General features: G+C 41.8%; 1 protein-coding gene across 1 annotated transcript; it reads left to right on the forward strand.

Moving 5' to 3' along the window:
* Window positions 1-906: 906 nt before the first annotated feature.
* Window positions 907-17,023, forward strand: lrrn3b (leucine rich repeat neuronal 3b). The gene is made up of 2 exons (XM_005725176.2): window positions 907-1,275; window positions 13,306-17,023. The coding sequence occupies exon 2, from the start codon at window positions 13,711-13,713 to the stop codon at window positions 15,838-15,840; it is 2,130 nt and encodes a 709-aa protein (XP_005725233.1). The 5' UTR covers window positions 907-1,275; window positions 13,306-13,710; the 3' UTR covers window positions 15,841-17,023.
* Window positions 17,024-18,335: the final 1,312 nt, after the last annotated feature.

Raw genomic sequence — 18,335 nt, forward strand, 5'->3', positions numbered from 1 at the left:
ACAACGACCGAGACTGTCCCGGCTCGGACAGACACAACAACGGAAGGTTTGACAGGCATTCCGATTACAAGGCGAACTCCTAACTCTTGAGCCACGATCGCCCTGTGGTGGCTACAGAGATACAATCCCAGTCAGTTGGCTTGTAAAAGAAAGAAGGACAAAAATGGTGGGAAAAGGGGTCAAAGATTAAATAAAGAATTGATGAGAAGCACAAACAGCAGCTTCTGATACTGCATGACGTCTGTCTTCTCTGAGCATCAGGAGCTGAGCAAAAGGACCAACAACAGCACAAAAATGAACCTCACAACAACACAACACCAGCTCTTGCACATATTTCCCCCCACATAGCTACAGCATATAGACACAGATCTCTTGAGTTCTCTGTGGCACCTGTGAGCTCCCAGAGCAGCACCTTGCCCAGACCTTAAGTGGTGTTTACTACCAGACACAAAAATAAAGTAGCTATAACTTCAAAAATTATTGCCATTAAATTTGAGTTGTCATTGGAGGATAGTTATGAGTGTAGGGGACCTCATGTACTTGATCAGTCACAGCACAATCATGAGATTTTCCTCTGTTTTGAGGGATCTTTGCAAGGACTACAAACTATCTTAAACGGATGCCGGTAGGTGGCCTTATTTTGAAATAATGTGCCTTTGCTGTTTTAGACAGCACTTCAACTCTCATCGCTGGCCTGCGTGACTCGTTAATTTGGATATTTTTTGCAGCCCGCTTCACCTCTAACAGAAAAAGACAGAGACGAGAACAGGCTTCTGGGAGATGACTGACGGCTGCTCTCGGCCAACCAGAGCAGGGATGCTGCGCGCACCTCGCCTGCTTCTCTGACGCTATTGGCTCCTCTCTGGAGAGTCGGGGGTTTGTTCTAATATTAATGACTGCCGAGTAGACGGCGGCGCATCTATGTGGTCCGCCTGACACTTGATCGAGAGGGAGAGATGCGTTCGTAACAGCCGCTGTTAAGACGAAGGGAAGGAAGGGAAGGAAGGGAAGGGCACGAGGATCACACGAATCTTTCTCCGTTCCTTCGCCACACTGCTTTTGGACTTTGCCGTTTCGCCTCATGCAGAAACCCGTGCGTTTTCCCGAGGAATAGAGACCACAACTGATTCCTCATCAGCTGCGTGAGAACAAGAAGACCACACATTGTTGACTGGCTTTATGTTGCGCGCTGGGGCTCTCTCCCGTCATCGGAGGGGCGCACTTGATGGGAATACAGACACAAAACTGCTTTGTATCCGAGGGTGATGAAACCCGGTAAGTTTACTCTGTTTGCTGCTCTAATTTATATTTTTCGTTTTCGTCCGTGTCGCGCGATTGCGTCTGCGCAACGGCTCACAAGTTCACGAAAAAAAAAAACGAACGAAATTGAGCGATTCCTGTGTTTTTTGTCGCACACACAGAGGAAAAAATACACATCAGGTTGCTTCCTAAATGTCAGTCACTCATGTGCCGATTGCAGAAATTAGGGACAAATACTACTGGATAACGAATCTTGTGACTGGCCTCGAATCTCCCTGTTTGGATGTAGGGACGCGCTTTTGCGCAACTATGCAGGATGCGCCTTTTAACCGGACCGGATTTTGGCTGTGTTTGGATTAAGAAGGAAAATCAGTTAAAGACAAGAAAAAGACAAGCCCCCGTGGTTGTGTGTGTGTGCGTGCGGGTACGCTTCTATGTTTGTGTGTTGGTGGATGGAGTGATTGGCTGGCAGCTTCATGTCCTCGGGTGCTGCTTAGTGAGCACACACCAGACACGTCTCTAAGAAACCCACAGAATGCCCCCCCTCCTCCCCTCACTCTCCCCCTCTTTGTTAAACCTTCCTGTTGCAAACACAGAAGTCGATACCCACACATGCCACGAGAGTACACGTCCACTGGCTTTATTTTTCAAACCCCACGCTCCTCAAATTGCTTCCTCCGCGGCTGTGCCATACACCGGATCCAGGGCTTTTACTTTGTGATTAACGCATCTACCGGAAAGCACCTTCTTGCGCATTCACCATCACCATCATCATCCCTTCACCTGCTCGTGCCTGTACACCCACACATCCAGGGATCCGGCTGGAGAAAGAGAGGGTGGCATTCAGTAATCCCTTAACTGCATTGGGGCGTCTTTCTCTAACCCCCCCCCCCCTCAAAATTCTGCCCCTCACAGCCTCTCCCCTCTGTCCAAAATGTATTCCACTCAGCAGATTTATTATTCCTGAATAATTTGGATAAACAGATAATGGCCGATAATGACAAATGTGGATTTTCACCAAAGCAGGCTATCCAATTCTGATTGCTGTAATCTTCTGTTCAAATGTGTTCTGTGTGCGCACACACGTGTGTGTTTGTGTGTCCGCTTGCTTGTTCCAAGTGATGGATACAATAGATTTTGGCCTCCACAGTGCGAATGACTCACCCAAAACAGCTGCTCCATGTGAACCACACAATGAAATGCCACACGAGAGCCATCGTGCCCTCACATCCGACACCATGCCACACTGAGAAAACCTTAGCCCTTCACATGTGAAGTATGTGGCTGGCTACCCGCAAAGCAATGTATTATAGCATTCGACCACCAGTGTTTGACAAGCAATCCCCGCAACATATTTATCAAGTGAGCGAGCAGTGGCAGCTGAGATTTAATGTGATGCAAGATAGAGCCGCAAACTTTGTGAAGCTCAAAATCAAGTATAGACTCCTAACATGGCAGCCACTTTGCAGTTTCTCCCCCAAGTAGTAACAAAAGCAGTAAAACAAACCCGTATTGGTTTTCTTCATTAATTTAGGCACACTTGTTCAAAACAAATCAATATTACATGTCCACCAACAAGTCATACGCTTAAATTGTGTGGCTTTGTGAATTGCCTATTGATCTGCGTGAGAAGCAGAGGTGGGGTGGGAAAGGTATTGCGCCTGCAGTGGCCTTGTGGAGGCTTTGAGAGCATGATCGGCAGCACGGTGTGGGTGTTCCATATTAATTTTTCTCTATAGTCAGAGGGCAGCAGGTTGCAGCGAGGTGAGAATTATGTGTGGGTGCCAAATGCTACTATTGGTTTGAAATGGAGTTCAGAAAGCTCCAAGTGTAAGTGCCATCACAATCAAGTTCTTCCTTTTTTTTGTTTTTTCTTTGATGGCGATAACAAGATGCAGAAGTATCCATCAGGGGACTCCTCAGTGAAATCCATGTAAACATATTCACAAGACGGCTGCGGGGGATCAGCCCGTGCAGCCAAGCATAGGCTCTCTGGTAGCATCTCCATTCCCAAACAAACACAGGCACCCGTTAAAATGGAATAAGCAGAGGCAGAGGGAAAAAAGGAACAGTGGGGAAGAGAATGGTGTGCATGTTTGTTTCGGAGCTAGTGGGTGGACTTGAAAGAAACAAAGAAAAAAGAGCTGTGGATCAAAACATGCCACGATGGAAACATCCATGACATTTTACAATTTTTCAGTCCGTATCAAAGGTCAAAACAGGATGTGACACTTCCTTTGTATCCACTGACATTTACTTCTTGGATTTGGACTTTTTGGTACTTAGCTTGGGCACATTTCTGGTGGGAGTGGATTTAAGGATTTAGGAGTGCCAGAGCACGGCTTTACCAAAAAAAAAGGTGCACTCAAAACCAGACCGTGTGTTAACAGCAAAATGCCAGGCCTGTGAGAATCTAGGACTGATGCTCACAATAAAAATCAAAGCTGCTAACCGCTAATTAAGCTGCTCTTCGGCAGACTCACATCAGAGCGGTACACGTTAGCGACATATGCCCATATTGCAGTTTAAAACGCAAGCAGAGACGAAGGAGGACATCTGAAGGGCCACTGCTGTGCGGTCCATCTGCTCTGCATTCTGACTGATACGTATAGGCCCTTAGTGTGCTGACGGAAATGGTAGTGATGCTGCATCCCGAGAACAAACCCAGCTGAACTGTTGTTGAGCTGCCGTGACCGATGCACAAGCACACATGCTCAGTTGAACGTATGTGCCAAAATGAGCATGTATACAGAGAATATCTGCCAGCAGACACAGAGCATTTTGAAAGAACCCCGTCTTTGGTCTTTTTGGGCGAAGAAAGAGTAGCTGGGAATGAAAACAGAAAAGAGAAAGCCCATATCAAACCCCATGAAATCATAATAAAGAGGCCCAAGCCAGCGATAAATGCATTTCAGTGGCATATAATGATTGATTCCATCTTCTGTGGGAACCTATTCTCTGCAGGCTTGTGGCCCCTTGACCAGCCATATATTATTCATATAAATATAGATAGGTGCGCATCTTAGAGGGAGCTCGCATGCCACATTTGCACCTGCAGATTCAATTTGGCTCTGACTTTGAGGGATATGCCGCTGGCTCCATTTCCCCTGCCTTCCCCCTCCACCCCACCCCACACCTTCCTCTTTCATTCTAGCTAGCAGCTATACATGGAACATTATGCAGATTTTTGTCAAGAGTGAGTGCGATTATGTTTGGGGAGAAATGAGTGTTGGAATGTTCGCTACGCCTTTGACCTTATCAGCGGCAGCCTTAAGCTGGATACCTTGGCTTAATTTTAATAGATGCAGCACTATGCGAATTAGACAAGGGGACCTAGCTGTGCTTTTTCACCGTGTGGCGCGTTCTGCATGCATTATGCGAATGAGCCCCTGCGTGTTTGGGTTCTATTTTTTTTTTCTGCGAGGACGCAGTCTGCTACGTTACATGCCGGCAAATGCACAGATCTCTTTTTCTCATGTATTTGCATGTGTTCCTGTCTGCTGTGTGCATGCGCGAGGCAGGTGGGTGCGTTATATAGTGTTCAATAGTCCACCTTGTGTGTGTGTGTTCTCCCTCACTCAGCCCAAGGGCATGTCTTGTCCAGAAAAGAGCTGAAAAACCAGAGATAGGGGGTCCTGTGGTTAATTTGGAACATTGATTCTACATTAAGAGTCGACTTGCCACTGATTCATGGCTATTCAAGTGCAGATGTAAGGGGAAAGGTTTCCATCTGCTCCCCCATGGATGCACACACGTACACATACATATAAGTACAGGAAGCTTCATTATGCATACACACATAGAAGGTTCTCTTTAATGGACTCTCTCTTGCCTTGGAGAAAGTATAATAGTAAATCAATGAGGTGAAGGGCAGAAGGAGGGACAGTTAAGCCTTCTGAAGGCCTCCACCCAATATGAGGCTTAACCAGAATGTATAAAGGACTCGTTGTGATTGCAACATGTTCACCACAGGTCCAAGTGCTGCATCTCTGAAAAGAAACACATCTTGAAAAGTTGTGTTTATACAGTAGAGCAGCAGCAGATAAACTATAGCTTTCCAATAATGCAAAGTGGCTGCATGTATTAAGTACATAAAACCACAATCTTAGTCTTAACACATCGCTAATATATTTATTACTCGTGTGGGTGACACTTGAGAAATACTGCCGTCAGTAAATAATAAAATTACAGTTAATGAAACTTTAGTAGTCATCTTACACAAAGTCAAGCTATTTAATCATCATTGGTAATTTTCTAACTTATTATTTATGCCATTAAGTTCTGTGATAAAAGATATTTAGGAATTCGGTAGTATCTCATTCCCCTGGAGTCAAATGCTGCCATTCAGTTGCTGGCATACCAGAAATGTGCACAAGGTCTTTTATTGGTGGCTCCAAAATGCACTTTGAGAGTGCTCTCACATCCATCTTGTCATATTTTAACTCAAATCATGATCATTTCGTAAACCTAATCCAGTCGTTTGATTGGATTTAGCTGATGGCTAGTAAGAACAACAGTGGACACAGCAGGACACGAACCGTGTCTCTGTTATTTGAAACACAAGTAACACTTGATTACTTAAAACAAGCACTTTAATTTTTTATAACAATCATCTAAATACGGTTTGTAGGAACACTGCATAGCATTTGTGATCATTTCAGAGCTGTTTTAAAAAGATCAGTCGCAGCTTTCCACGAAAGCATCCACTAAATTTTCATAGATATTTTACAAACCAAATTTACAAAATGTACAACATTTTACAAAAATTCAATCAAGTGTTACCCCTCACATTACAGTTGGTAATTAGAAAATAGGAGCCATATGGTAAGACATGTATGCACAAGACATAGCATGGCAGGGGTGAAGAGTCTTGGGAAGGCAATTAGGCCAAAAGCAGACACTATGCAGGATAGGCATAGAAATATATAGTGAGACACGATGACATGCTGTCATTCTCCACAGCCCAATGGCTGGGCAGATGATGATGCAAACAGACAACATAAGGAGACAAATTTCTCAATAAGGACGAGCAGAGAAAAATATGAGAAGAGCAGGTTTATAAAAAGAGATATTTGGCTTGTATTATCATGAGAAAAAGGGAATGACAGAGTGAATAGAGAAAGAAAAGAGCCCGAGCTAGGGAGAGGGTGATGAGTGAAGAAAGCCTTGCAAGGCTTATTACCAGTGGATCAAAATTCCCAGTGAACCGTTTCTACAATACACAGGCTATTCTCCTGAAAGAGGAGGCAATTCGACTGCGCCCTACTTTCCACTTACGTCTGACCTTTATGTCTTCCACCCAGTTTTACCACAGTAAGTTTAATGTCTACCTCTCAGCAGATGCAATACTGCCTTGTTACCACTTAAACCATGCAGGCCTCATAATCATCTCCCCGAGGGCCAATATGCTTCCCACAAAAAGAAAAAAACTTACGTCTTGATCTCACAAATTTTTCTCCGCCATTACTGCCGTTGCATGCAGAACTTGTGTTTTGTATAATAAATGATTGCATTTTCTTTCTTAGGTCAACTTGTCTCCACACAGGGCACTGATGAGCACCCAACCTGTGACAAAGCAATCACCTCTCTTTCCCCGCTTCGCTAAATCCCATCCAAGCCCTGTGAAGCGAGCGGGAGGATTTATAATAACTCATTTCAATAAACAGAATAAAACAAACAGTTCTGCCCGGCTGTTTGGCCGCCCGACGACTTGAGTCAGGGTTTCCTGAATTAGCGCCGCAGAGCCACTTGGACCACCGCTTTCTGGCCCTCCTGTGCATACTCATTAATTTCAAGTGGTCATATCTCACTGGTCTCTAATCAAACTGTATTTGTGCCATTACTATCCTGTGCAGCCACAGTGTTAGGATAATGTAGATGGTCTGGTGGGAAAGTAAGCGAGGTGTTGCCAAGATGTGAATGAAAAAGCTTTTCACCTTGACAGCGCGTGAACCTCTTAACCGAAGCCTTGTCCTAATTCACCCGGTACCATTTGCAGATTACAAGAAATCTCTAAACACTATAAAACATATAAAATAATCTCTAAATTACAGAATCAGATTCATATTTAAAAAACAAAAAGCAAAAAACAAAACAGAGCAGCAACATGTCAGCGTAAATGTGCAGCATTTTAATGAGGAGAGATTCGAAGGCTTTCAGTTGTGTCAAAGGTCATTCTAATTAAGAGTGAAATGTGCGGATAACAAGGTCTAAAGCCATAGCGGTTCATAAAGGTGACGCAATCACGCTGTCATTTCTGAACAGCATCTTTATTGGAATATGTCAATAACTACAGAAGCTCTTTACTCTAAGTGATGATGCAATAACTCTGCTAAATAAAAGCATCTTAGGCGCCTACACAGAATTTGTGTTCTTGTCAAACATGTGCAAATGAGACGCAGAGGTGAAAAAGTGCACATTGCAAAAAACATTTACACTGAGGTGATGTGGAAACCAGTGATAAAATATATGTGTGTGTGTGTGTGTATATATATATATCAAAATAAATCATGATGTACCTGAAGCATGAAACATGTTTGGGAGCAACGTGCCTGAGGAGATAAGGCTGATTCATTGACGTCCTTTGAAAAGATTCTAAAAACACATTTTTTTAGAGCTGTATGTATGTTTGTGTGAAGTCTTTTTTAAATCACTGTTTGTGTGTCTTGCTTGTTTTTATCATATTCTGTACTTATTATGTCATTATGTTAAGTTTTTATTAGAGGCTGACCAATATATCAGCGGGTCTGATGTATTGACTGATAATAGTTCCCTGTGATGGATACACGGACACATTATTTGCAGATATCGCTGGTACTTGTAAGGATTCAGTACACATAATAAATGTTAGGGAAATCTGTTTATGTTTCAAGTGTCTGAAAGAAAAAATATCACCCGATACATTGGATCTTTAAAATCACCAACTATCAGTATATGGATCAGTCTTAAAAATCCTATATAAGTCAAATTTTTTCTTTTACTTAATTCTTACTAAATTACACAACGTTAATCAAATTTGTTTTTGTGTAACCTCACAGTTTGGCTTACCAGTCTTATATCTGTTCATATTTTTATTAACTATTAACTACAAATTTATGTGGTACACAGTTTCTAAAAGTACTGCATTCATTAATTTGCAGATATATCGAAACCTTTGGCTACTAAGAAGCATCAACGGAATGGCTGTGTTAAATTTCAAGACGATCTCATGTAGTGACAAACCCACAAATAACAAACCACCTGACTCTGCAGCTGTCTTTAGCGCAGCAGAGCTGTATAGCATCTTTCAGGTCATAGCGTATATTTCAGCTGCAGCAGGCAGCTGTTTCCTGCAGCACGTTATCAGCCCAGCATCAAACAGCAGACAGTCAAAGTTCTGCCTGGTGAATATATCGTAGGATTTCGTTTCTCTTGATTTTTGTGCTTGAACGCAAAAGAGCTAAACAGAGACTGAATTTTGGACTTGCGTACCTCAGACGGATTGAAGTAAAACCCCAAATTGGGCGATAATGTTTAACCACACAAGCTCAGCCTGTTAATAGGTATCAGATCTTTCATTTAACTGTTATAAGATTATAATGTGTCAGTGTCTCTTCAGGCTTTCACCTAGGAGATGGAGAGCAGTGTTGGTAATGAAACTCAGTGATGGTAAACAAACCCGTATTTCACCCAGCTAAGGCAGTCTTGAAACGAGGCAGATACAAGCAGCTTGTTTTGCTGCGATACTCCCAGCCAGGATTAACACTGCTGAAAGTGGAAAGCCCATGGGCTACACTGCCAGCCTCCCACTGTAATGGAGCTGCTTGCCCACCACTCTCTTTCTCCTCTGACACCTTGGAACTTGTGCTCCATGAGTGAACACCTTAGCCTGACCTATAAAAGGTCCCCTGAACAAATGTCAAAGCTTTGGCTTAATGCGTTAGCGCAGGTAGACATTAGGTTGCTGGAGATCCCATTACAAGCTTTCCGTGTTCTGTTCTAAGGTGTTTATTTTGTACCTCAGTACTCAGGATTTAGTAAAGCTTTTCCACACACAGATTACCAGCATCCATCTTTGAATTCAATTTACCCCAGCCATATTAAGCACATTTCTCTATGTCCAGCAGTTACGTAATGTTTTTTCTTGTTTCTTTCTTTTTTCGTCTTTGACTAGAATTTGACTGGATCAAGCTAAGATTAATATTTCTTGCAACGACAGCATTACAAGGGTCAGTAGAGGTTAATAGCTCAATGCCACAACAGAAACGAAGACGTTTCTCCTCTGGCAAGTCACTTTGTCCTCCAGATCTCTTCTTTCCCTTCTCCCTCCACTCACGCTCTGCCTCAATTACCAGCAACTGAGCAGTGGACTGTGGGAATTAGCTCTATATAGTAGCTGTGTGTGTGTGTCTGTGTGTGTGTGGGGGGGGATGTGGTTCGGTAACTTGACTGGATTTTTACTAATAGGTTTGTACAAGTGGTAGTCATGGTGCAAGGCCTTCAGAATATAGACTGCCTGTTCAGTGGGCTCCGCATTATTCAGTCGCACGATACCAATTTATGTGATCAACTGCCTGTAGATGATTAGGATAGTGCACTTAAAATAATGCAAGTATGGGACAATATTCCAACCTTAAGCGTATTGAAACTCTATTAGGGATGGACATTTCAAGCAAAAGTACTGCTTGTATTCACTGGGAGGTATTTGGATATTCCTCAAAGAGCATTTCAATTGAGGCTCTGTCGTTGAAAGCTTTACTGTTGTAACATCTTCCGTTTGTCCGTTTTCTGCAAGACACACACTGTTGGCCACAACCATATCTAAGATCTGCATTTTTATGAACCACATGTTGGATTATCATTAATAGAATTTCATCCTCATTAATCAGCAGGGAAATATGTTCTCCTTGCTGGCCTCATCATCATGCACATTGTCCTGTAAAGCCTTCCTAATCCAGTCCTTGATTTTTGATGGAAAAGCAAGCATTAGCGTCCGCCAAACCAAAAGAAATCCCTCTCTCAATCTGTCCCTATTTCCAAAACCTCTTTAGTGTCCACGATGTCATCCTCACATCCATCCTCGCCAGAATCTAATGGAGAAGCAGTGTGCTGTGAAAATAGGGCAGTGCTGTGTCTTACAGCACACCAGTTCCCTTAGCAGGAAATATTGATTGAAACATTAATTAGTCCGAGAGTGTTCCCTCTGACGTAACTAGCTGGTAAAACAAATAACAGCAGCCCATCTTGGAACCACCTGCAGCGAATTCACAGTAAAGCTAAGCCATAACAGTTAACCTCACCACATTATGCTGCTGGTAATTGTGATTACTAAGGAGAAAAAGCCAGGGCGAGCAGAGGTGAGAACTAAATGCGGTAGGCTGTATTACAAAGTCTGTCCTGTGCTTCCAGGATATGGATCAACTGCATAACCCACAATGGAGAGCCGGTGCTGAGGGAGAGAGGCTAAGTCCTGTTTATCAGAATTCTCTGGGTGTAGAAGCTTATTAAAGTGCCAGGTGCTTTTGAAAAATAATACCCCCCCTTTCCCCCCACACACACCACCATCCCCACCTTCTCCCTCTTTCACAACCTTACTGTCTGCCGTCCCGAACCAAACCACGCTCTAGCCAGTGATGGCACACAGGTTGAGGAATGAACCCTCGGCTTGGCTCCACCAGCGGGCAAACTCCAGCATTTCTGCTTCCTTCAGAAGTTCTTATTCATTTAGTTATTTATTTATTTCACCCACCACCACCACCACATCTCCCCCGTGGCCACCAAGATGGAAACAGCGAAGGTGATGAAATGAAATAATTTCTCTTCCCTTGTTTTCACTTTCCAGCCACCGTCACAGTTCTCCTCTTGATTCTTTCTATTTCAGCCGCTGTCTCTTCTGACTTTTCTCATGATGTGGCGCCTGATCTCATAGGCCCCAAAATATCACAAGCACCATCAAACCCATCTGTTCAGTAAGAGGCAGTCACATATGACAAATTACATACACTTCAACTGTGGAGCTTCTGCCACGTCAGGATGTGATGGAGACACTAATCATACAACGGTGCGAGAGACAGTAGATAGAAAAGATGTGTGAGTCACATGAAGGAGGAAGCATCTAAGCTATACCCATATGGAAAAGAAATAGAAAAAACTTATAAAAGACTTGCATCAGCTTTAGCTTGCTTCATATAGTGAATCATATAAGGCTTATATGATTCACTCATGAAAGTGGCCACTTTCTCATTACTTTCATATATTGTTTTACGGAGTATCAAAAACATACAAGTTTCATTTATATAATTTTTCAAGGGATCTTATATCTGTTTTCACTCTTGTATGCTTTTCATACAAGTTTCACACAAGACAGATACAAACTTTATAAGATTTATATATATCTTTTCCATATGGGTAGTTATATACCTACAATGCTTATAAATGGAAATAATCATACAATAGTCTTTGTTACATAAGAATATTGAACAAACTTACAAAGGCCAAATATTGTTACAGGTGAAATTGTTTGCCTCTTACTTTGAAACTACCGAAATCTGCCTACATTTCCCAGAATTCCATTTTAGGAACATCTGTAAATACCGTATCACTCTTTAGAAATAGTCAGTGGCACAAACATATACGTTTTTAACTGTTAAAAAAGACCCTGAGAGCAAATATGTTGACCTACAAATGAAGTAAAATATGCACAATAGCCTTGAGCTTTCACTCAAATCAGACTCTGTCTAAAATCAGTGCAATGGATTTTATCCATTGCCTTTAATTTAAATGTCTCAGAGAAATTAATGGATAATTTACTAGCCTAAAAAAATCCCAGAATAAAATGGAAATGTCAGAGAAGTGTGCAACACTTTCTGCTAACAGCACTGTACTGCATTTTATAGTTCCTGTTGAGCCCATGAGAGTACATGACCTTAAACTGTCTTGTATGAAGTGTAATGAAAGGGTGAACAAAGGCAGACAATTCAGACAAATACTAACTGCACTGGGTAGATAATTGAATTTTAATTTATAGTATTTGCTTCAATTTATTATTCAGACAGGATCATCAAAATGAAAACACTTATTGTGCCATGCCATGTTTGGTAATGATGTTTTTGTTTTACTTTTCAATGCACCCATTTCCTTTATTACAACCCTGTTCATTTATGTACTTATAGATGCGGCCAAATGACAATGAAACGTCAATGAAATGCATTTTTTCAGTTCAGTAAGACCACAGATATTACATAAAACTACTAAACAATCGTGACACTAATCACCGACCTAAATGACTGTGATCATTTTCAAATTTTTAAATGAAAAAGAACATAGATTTAGCTGATGATCTTCGATCTGTGACTATTTTATCTATTATTCAAATATCCATGTTCAAGACAATACCATAATAATCACTTATTTTCTTCACTTCAGGCACCTTTTAGTAATCTGTGTCCATTGGTAAACTGCATGACCTGTTTTTCCAGAAATGCTAAATCCTATTAGCATACAGATGTGCTGATTGCTAAAAAGATTAATTACGTCAACACGTTAATGCATTTTAATTTTCATGGCAGTCGGTTGCTTCGTCTCCTAACAAACAGGTGCAAACTGCATCTAGGTCAACTGTTTAGTTTGCATTTACAGCCTAACCGTCTCACTCCATTGTGTATTACTGGCTGCCCATTTACTTGTTGCTATAGTGACTGACATATTCTAGCGTCTTTGAGTAGCTTGCCCTAAAGCATAACGCTTAAGCCCTAGGATGTCTGCCATTTAAGAATCTTAATGAAGCCTTCTCTTTAACCAATAATAGACTCATACTACTAGCATCAAGATTTAGTGCTATATAGTAGTGGTACATATGGTACATCCTCAGAGTGAAGTCTAGAAGGTCAAGCAGATATAAATCCATTGTTCTACGTCTTGAAGGGAACGTGTATAAATGTCAACATGCATCAGTGTGCCTATAACAAATGTCAATATGTCCAAATCCTTTTCTTATGACATTCTCTGACCATGCCCATTATCTGGTAATACTCACATGTTTCTCTCTGTCTTGTTTGTTTTACGCAGGTAGGAATGGACTGGGCTGTGGATTCTGGAAGCTAGTAAAGACAATCAGTGAGGACGGTTATCTTTAAAGAAAGAAGTTGTTTTATGGATACCTATAAAGGTTCTTAATATAAGTCTTTTGAGGTGTAATATTGGTCCAGGCTTTTTTCTTTTTTCCGCCTCCCACCTATTTTTGACTCACCTGATTGCACCCTTGGCCTCAAACCCTGACACCAGCATTGAGTGAATCAAGGGCATCTACATAGGAAGACAATAAAACACTAGGAAGCCCTGTGGCAGTTGCGGCAGGGCTGATGAGTCAGTTGCCACAGCGGCTGCAACAAATGAGTAATTATTTGTAAAGTTAATAGCTGAGACCAATCAATCTACAAGGACCAATTTCTGACTGGAGGAAATCGGTCCAATATGAAGGACTTGTCATTTGTGGATCATCTCTTTGTTGGCTTGGCCATGGCCTCTTTTGTTGTGGCCACTGAGCTGAGGCCTGATTGCCCAAAGCTTTGTGTGTGTGAGATTAGACCCTGGTTTTCCCCTACTTCTGTCTACATGGAGGCGCAGACAGTTGACTGCAATGATTTGGGACTCTTTAGCCTGCCAGAAAAATTACCAGTGGGCACGCAAGTACTGTTACTGCAAACAAACAACGTCGAGAGGATTGACAGACCTTTGGATTACATGCCCAATATTACAGAGATTGATTTATCGCAAAACAACTTATCCTCAATCAGCAACGTCCACCTTGGGAATCTTACTCAGCTGCTCTCCCTTCACTTAGAAGAGAACTGGATACGAGAGCTTCCTGAGCAATGCCTGTCAGAAGTGGCGAACCTTCAGGAGCTCTACATGAATCACAATCTCATCTCTTCTATCGCTCCGCTGGCTTTCCAGGGTCTAAGCAATCTTGTGCGACTCCATCTCAATTCCAACAAGCTGAGTGTCATTAAAAGAGAGTGGTTTGAACCTTTGCCAAATCTGGAGATCCTAATGATTGGTGAAAATCCAGTTCTTTCTATTGATAACATGAACTTCAAACCTCTAAGTAACCTCCGCAGTCTTGTTCTTACCAGAATGAACCTGTCCCAGCTTCCTGATGATTCACTGGCTGGTCTTGATAACTTGGAGAGCATCTCTTTCTATGATAATATTTTTCCCGAGGTTCCTCACTCTGCCCTGAGAAATGTCAAGAATCTTAAGTTTTTGGATCTAAATAAAAACCCCATTACTAGAATACAAAGAGGGGACTTTGTGGATATGCTTCATTTGAAAGAACTAGGGATTAACAGCATGCCAGAGCTAGTTTCCATTGACAGCTTTGCCCTCAATAACCTCCCTGAGCTGACCAAAATCGAAGCAACCAACAATCCTAAACTCTCTTATATCCATCCTAATGCTTTCTACAAACTCCCACGGCTGGAAACCCTTATGTTAAACGGCAATGCTCTCAGTGCCCTCCACAGGATTACTGTCGAATCTCTTCCAAATCTGAGGGAGGTAAGCATGCACAGTAACCCAATCCGCTGTGACTGCGTAGTCCGCTGGATGAACATGAACAAGACCAACATCCGTTTCATGGAGCCTGACTCACTATACTGCGTAGAGCCTCCGGAGTATGAGGGCCAGCATGTCCGGCAGGTGCACTTCAGGGAGATGATGGAGATTTGCCTGCCACTGATATCACCCGAAAGCATGCCAGGGCACATTAAAGCACAGAGCGGGTGCTCAGTGTCACTTCATTGTCGGGCTTTTGCCGAACCAGAGCCGGACATCTACTGGATCACCCCATCTGGCACAAGGGTCCTGCCTAACACTGTATCTGACAAGTTCTACATGCACCCAGAGGGAACCTTTGACATCTACGATATAACAGAAAATGAAGCCGGTGTTTACACCTGTGTTGCCCATAATTTGGTCGGTGCTGATCTTAAATCCGTCTCTGTAGAGGTAAACGGATATTTTCCCCAACCTGTCAATGGTTCTCTGAATGTTGAAGTCAAATCAGTGGAGACACACTCCATTCTGGTCTCATGGAAGGCTGGCCCTGGCACTTTGGCTCCCAACATTAAATGGTACACTGTTTCAGATGCCAACCATCCCACCATGGCTTTTACCACCAGGGTTCCCTCAGATGTCCAGGTGTACAACCTTACCCATCTCAGCCCCGCCACTCACTACAAAGTCTGTGTGGATATCCGCAACATCCACTACAACCATGACACCAAATGTGTCACTGTCACCACTAAGGGATTAGAGTTGGCAGCCAAGGACACAGAAAAATGGGATGCAGCAGTAATCACTGTCTTTGGTGTGCTCCTGGCTGTGATTTCAGTGGCCTGCCTGTTTATTTATGTGTCTCTGAGGAACCACCACCTTTATGGGGATATAAGGAAATGGGACTCTAAAGCTTCACTGATACCAGTGGAAGCTCCCGGTATGCACTCATCTTTCTTTACAAAGCTGTGGGTTACGGGTAAGGGACTGCCAAGTGGAGTGGAAGTGAAAGCCACAGTCATAAATGTATCTGACAATGCCTTTTAAGAACCACAGCTTTGTAGAGCACCACACACCTACAGCAAATGGACAAGGCCACTGGGCAGGGGTGGACGATGATATACTGTTTTCAAAGGCATACCCATTGCCCGTTCCCAGCTCAGATACACTGGGAGAACTATTAATGGAAGGGGATGGAACGGTTTAAATTGACTACATGCTATCCCAGTTTCAACCCTAGTTGAAGTGGTGGCTTTGTAACCATCAAACCAAGCTAACATCAACAGGAAGGGGTATTTACTGCAAAAAAAATTCGATTACAGTACCATTCATACAGAAATGCAGGCAGAGAAAAGAAAGTGGACGTGTTGAAGGTCAGCTCTCTTGTAATTGACTGTTAAATGTGTTCAGAGTTGTGGAACTGTCCGTGTGGTCCCAAGCAATACCGTCTGTGCTTTGTCAAACATCCATAGACGAGTTAGAGATACAGTAATAACACCTGTCTATTATGGGAAGGGAGATTTATTAGAGTAGACAAATAACAGTGACTATGGTGTAAGCCTTTTGATGAAATATACCCCCCCTTTTCTATTTAAAAACGGATTCTTGATTTTTCATGGAAATATTGTTATATATTCTATTATGTTGATGTAATGACAAATCCTCTGTATGTGAACAATTTAAATGGGTTTTAAATGAAGGCAAGGAGCAGACTACTTTTGATTACAACATCACATTAAGCTTAATGAAATTCAGCGACAAAATGGGTATCTAGAGAGGATATTTGCCAAATGGCTGTTTATGCTTTGTAGTTCTCATTGCAATGGTGACTGGCAAAAACACTGGACTCAAACAAATATATCGAGTTGTTTAAAACTAAAACGAGTGATGTTTTATCTCCTCAAGAGGTGGTTTGTTAATGCCCTGGTAAGTGCCTACAACAAGAGCTACGTGAGGTAAACGGAGAGGAAACTGAAGAAATTCATCAGCCACAGCAAAACACAGTCATGTCATCATTGCAGTCACAAGCTATTCTCCAGTACTTTTAGTGGAAATACTTTCTCAGTATTTTTAGCATACATATTTTAAGAAAACATTTTGTTGTTGCTTTGGGTGTCAAGTTAAAAAGCCATTTTTATATTACCTGTATTATATGTGATCAATGGGCACAACAGACTAATTAAGAAAAGCGCTAAGAAAAAAAAATAAATGTCATTGTTTCTTTTACAAACAATTGCCTACTTTCTCTCATTTTATTCTCATATTTATAACAACAGCAAAAGGGACCTGTTATTTTCATTTTCATCTCTTTTTTTGGGCTCTACTTGAATAACTTTGCACGAGTTACGGTCCTAAATAACGATTATTTGTGTATAAATAACCCCTAATTTATACATTGGGCCTTGGTGCAACCTCTGCTGCCTGAAACAAGCCCTTATAGAGCCCTTCCCCCCCCTTGAAGCCAACTTTCCTCTTATTGGCTGCCCCTAATAAACCATATTCAGAATATCCTCTGTCAGTGAGATCATACAGAGGCAAAGGCAGAAAATATTGTCCGAGTATAAAAGCAGTCTGATGGCTGAACCTTTGGCTGTGATTTATTGCCAGGACGATGTTATCGGCCCATATTAACTATTTCCGATTTATTGGTATCGACATTTGTAATTTGACCATAAACAAACATTAAACAGAAATAGATAAAGTCTGGGAGAAACACCCTTCAACCATGTTACAGCTATTGATGTTGCACAGTGTGGTCCACCACAACTTTACCCTTGGCAACTGTTTTTGAATGTGCTTTGAACACCACAAACTCAACAAGCAGCTGATCCAAGCAGAGTCGGACTAATCTACTGCATGTTTGACAATAAAACAAGTTTATATTTAAAACTCATTATCATAATATCTTAGTGCTGACTCACACATAACTACACATAACAAATGTTAGGGAAATCTTTTTATGTTTGTCTGAAAGATACTAAATATTGGCTGATATATCAGATTTCCCCCCAAATATCAGTATTGATATCGGAAGCCATTTTGCTTATATTTTATTGTTATTTGTCATGCATAATGACATTCTCACATTTACATTTTTGCTTTTTAACCTTACTGTTGTTTTAAGTCTTAGTTAATTTGCCTTTGTTTATATGCATCAGAATATCGGAATCTTTACTCTCTCAGTTTTAAAAATTCCTAAATCGGGATCTAATTACCTGGACATACATTAACCTCTTTGTTCTAAACTTTGGTCTTGTTTAAAAGGCACACCCATGATTGTACAACAGTAGAAAGATGACAAACAATAACAAAAAGCATAGTAAATCCCCTTTAATAAATATACTCATGTCATCATCTTGTAATGGTGTACAGTGAAATGTGCCTTGACTTTTATATGACATTTCAACTGCAAGAATGTAAAACAGAGTATTGATAATGAGCAAATGGTACAGAAGAAAAAAAGTCTTTTGAATCAGACCACAGGGGATGAGTCAAGGGACTTCAGCTGAATGGCTGAGTGGTCGTCCTGACCCTGGGAAGAA

Source organism: Pundamilia nyererei, unplaced genomic scaffold, assembly GCF_000239375.1.
Source record: "Pundamilia nyererei isolate P.nyererei 1_Seehausen unplaced genomic scaffold, PunNye1.0 scaffold00014, whole genome shotgun sequence".
NCBI classification, from domain to species: domain Eukaryota; kingdom Metazoa; phylum Chordata; class Actinopteri; order Cichliformes; family Cichlidae; genus Pundamilia; species Pundamilia nyererei.

Coding starts and splice junctions, on each gene's coding strand:
- lrrn3b (XM_005725176.2), top strand. CDS start 13,711: ATGAAGGACTTGTCATTTGTGGATCATCTCTTTGTTGGCTTGGCCATG.